General features: G+C 38.8%; 1 protein-coding gene across 1 annotated transcript in view; it reads left to right on the top strand.

The window, feature by feature from the left end:
- LOC118332815 (endophilin-B2-like) overlaps positions 1-3228 on the top strand; it is a 25280-nt gene that overhangs the window by 10220 nt on the left and 11832 nt on the right. Inside the window, exon 6 of the mRNA XM_035668245.1 lies at positions 1133-1225. Within this exon, the coding sequence (XP_035524138.1) occupies positions 1133-1225 (93 nt within the window). The remainder of the gene's footprint in view (positions 1-1132; positions 1226-3228) is intronic.

Raw genomic sequence — 3228 nt, 5'->3', positions numbered from 1 at the left:
CTTGGTTACGGGTGCTGACTGATAGTGTGTAGAGAGAACAAAATATCAATCCCAATCACGGAGCCCAGAAGATAGCTAAAGACGTTTTGGCTTGAGAGGCTTGAAGATAGCTGATTGCTGATCTCATCCCAATAAAGCGGTCTGTATTTGAATCTGCTAATATGGTAATATCGGTTTAAATTGGCCTGACTCTGTGTATGTGCGCCTTCTCTAGGCAAGTCGTGGCATCTGTGCAGCATAGTTGTCGGTTCTAGTATTCCTTTGCTCAACATTACTTCTAGCATTACCGCTTGTGCCACCAGTGATGCCGGGGATCAAACCAAAACCTTGTATAGGGGAGTGACCAGCTCCCTCTAGCCACTAGCGCCATTATGTATTTGACACCTTGGATATAGACTTGCAAATCAAATCAGTATTTCTCTTGGCTCTGATTTGGTTTTCCAAATCCCGCTAGGAGACTTAGACGGGGAGAGGAACCTGAGTTTCTTTTCACGGATTATCGTCCTCTCGTACACCTGCAGGGATCTTTTAGGAAGTTTCGCGCTAACAATCGTGGTGACAAAAAGCAAAAAGTTATTTTTATAAAAAATAACTAAGGTAGCTTTAATATAAGGAACTTCTCCCATTATGCTGGAAGCTTGTTTTTGGCACCACACAGTCTATATAGTTCAGTTCTTCGTGTAGACCAAATTTCCCCTTCTACTGACTTTGCAGAAATACCTTCACACTTATCAACATCACCTCTAGCAACTTACAACTGAACAAAAGATCAAAGTTATTGAACAGATTTGTGTTTTGTGACACGTTGATGTTGTCTTGTTTTTTTTGTTGTTTTTTGCTGGTTGCAAAAGAGGTGGACCAAGTATCACCCAGTTTTCAACTAAAAATTGTAAAAAAAAAAAACTAAAAAAAACGTTAAAATCGCAGTTGGTGCTTACTGGGCCTTCACTACTTTAAGTCCTTGCTGCTTCAAGATGTTCGTATCAATGCCATCCAAGTGAGCAGAAGGACTGCTTTTGTGCTGTTTTCTATGAAAGCTCTTTTCATACAGAGTTGATTGCCTTATTGTGTTGACCTTGTGGTGCAAGGTTTGTACCCTTCTTTCTGATTGGATCCCTCCTTTCCTCTGCAGAAAGAGAGACGACTGCTGGAGAATCGACGGCTGGATCTTGACATCTGCAAAGCCCGTCTGAAAAAAGCCAAGCAGGCAGAAGCCAAAGCAGCGGTGAGATAAAACTTCACATTGTTGTTTTTGTCGCTGCTGTTGTTTTTTCTTCTTCTTTTTCTTCTTGTTATCTGTAATAGTATTTGAATCACAGTAACCATGACACCCGCAGCAGCTAACTTCTCCATCCGTCCTCCATTTCTCAGAAACAGCAATAATAGTGAATATAACACCCACTTTTACTGTTTAATGTTAACCCTCTTAATCATCTATTAATACATTTCTTTTGGCCACTTTGGAGCAGCAGAAAAACCTGTGAACACAACACTGACATATTATCAACTTATTAAGCCACACTTTTACATATTCAGCAGTTACAGAGCAACATTAGTGTTCATTTGGAGTTAATAGGTGTGATAGGTTTGAAGAAAAATCGCTAAAGAATATTCTATATTTTTGTTTTGTCCCTGCTGTAAAAAGGCCTTTAAACTGTAGACCGAAACTTGGCGGGACATCTCTGTGTCTTATTATTAAACCTCCACTGCTTATTATTTTGTAATAATACCACAATCACGTAGAGTTATAACCCAAATCTGCAGCTCTATGGAGCTTTTAACCTCTTTTAGCTTATAGTTTTGGTTTTATGGCAGATTGATGAGCCGCAACTCAAGAATGAGTTTATTGCGGTTAGATATCTAAAACCAAACTAAAAATCTAAATGAATATTTTTAGGCCAAAAACAATTCATTGAGTGTCCAGAAACACAACAGTGACAGGGTGATAATGTTGCTTTGTATCTACTGGATGTGGACATCCGGCAATTGTTTGCTAACAGGTTAGTCATCCCAACTTTATAAGCCAGGTACATGATAGTGGCTGTATATCTGTCAGTGACAGTAAATGTATGTTTTCCTGACCCCTAGTGGCCAAAGATTAATGAATACAACTTTAAAGTTGACAAAAGATGATTGCAGCTCGTATGATGCATCTCGTGCCAGCTGTTCTCCACCTGTACATTATAAAACTGAAAAAAGCTCAAAGAGGTCAAGTATAACAATATCACAAGCAGGAAGCACACAACTTTAATTTGGAAACAACTACATTTTCAAATCAGGTCATAAGGTCTCGCTTTCTTTGGAATAACCTTTGCAGTCATGTTGCTCTATTTGTATTGCATCAGGTTGGTTGTTTCTTTAGAGGGCATGGCTGCACTGCCACTTAAAATGCTCTAAATGCTTTTCACATGGCTGCCGTATCATCAGTGATTCTGCCTGCAGTGCCTGTTGCATGTATCGCTCTGCAATAAGATAAGCTTTTTAATGCCTTGCACTGACCATGAGACGCTTGGTCTGAAGCTGTCACACCTTCATTCCAGAACAGTGGGCTCAAAGTAAGATGATAGAGTAGCACACTAAGGTTATTATACTTTAAGGTCCAGTGTGTAACATTTAGAAGGATCTACTGTCAGAAATGGAATATAATATTCATAGGTATGTTTCCATTAGGGAAAAATTACCTGAAATATAGGAGCGCTTTCATTACCTTCAAATGAACTGTTTTTATCTACAGAAGAGAATGGACCAACTAAATACTGGTTCTAGACAGGGTCTTTGTTACGTAAGTTTCACGGCCACCGTAGCTAGATACCACAGAATCCTTAACACCTAATCAAGTCCTTTCACTAACACTAAACTAAAACCTAGTTTTGAACTGAAATAAAAATACAAGGTAGCTGAAATCTAACTGTACAAACTAAAATAAAATAAAATAAAAATAGATCTTTGTCAAGTTGGTCAAATTTGCCAATACAATAAGCATGAGGAGGCAATGGTGTATTTTTATTGAAACTGCCTATAGTCTCAATAAAAATAGCCTAATACATATTCTGAACTTCCTAAGGGTCCAGTGTGTAGGATTTAGTGTAGATCACAGCTCCATCCCTGCACCCTCCTCCTCCTAACAGCCCTATCTAGATCCAGTGTTTGTTTGGTCTGTTCTAGGTTACTGTAGAAATGTGGTGGACTCCTCTGTAGATAAAAACAGCTCCTTCTAAGGTAACAAAA

This window comes from Morone saxatilis, unplaced genomic scaffold, assembly GCF_004916995.1.
Source record: "Morone saxatilis isolate NCDOM2014 unplaced genomic scaffold, NCSU_SB_2.0 Contig21, whole genome shotgun sequence".
NCBI lineage: Eukaryota > Metazoa > Chordata > Actinopteri > Moronidae > Morone > Morone saxatilis.
Note: the sequence above shows the minus strand (reverse complement) of the source record. Positions and strands in the feature narration are given on the sequence as shown.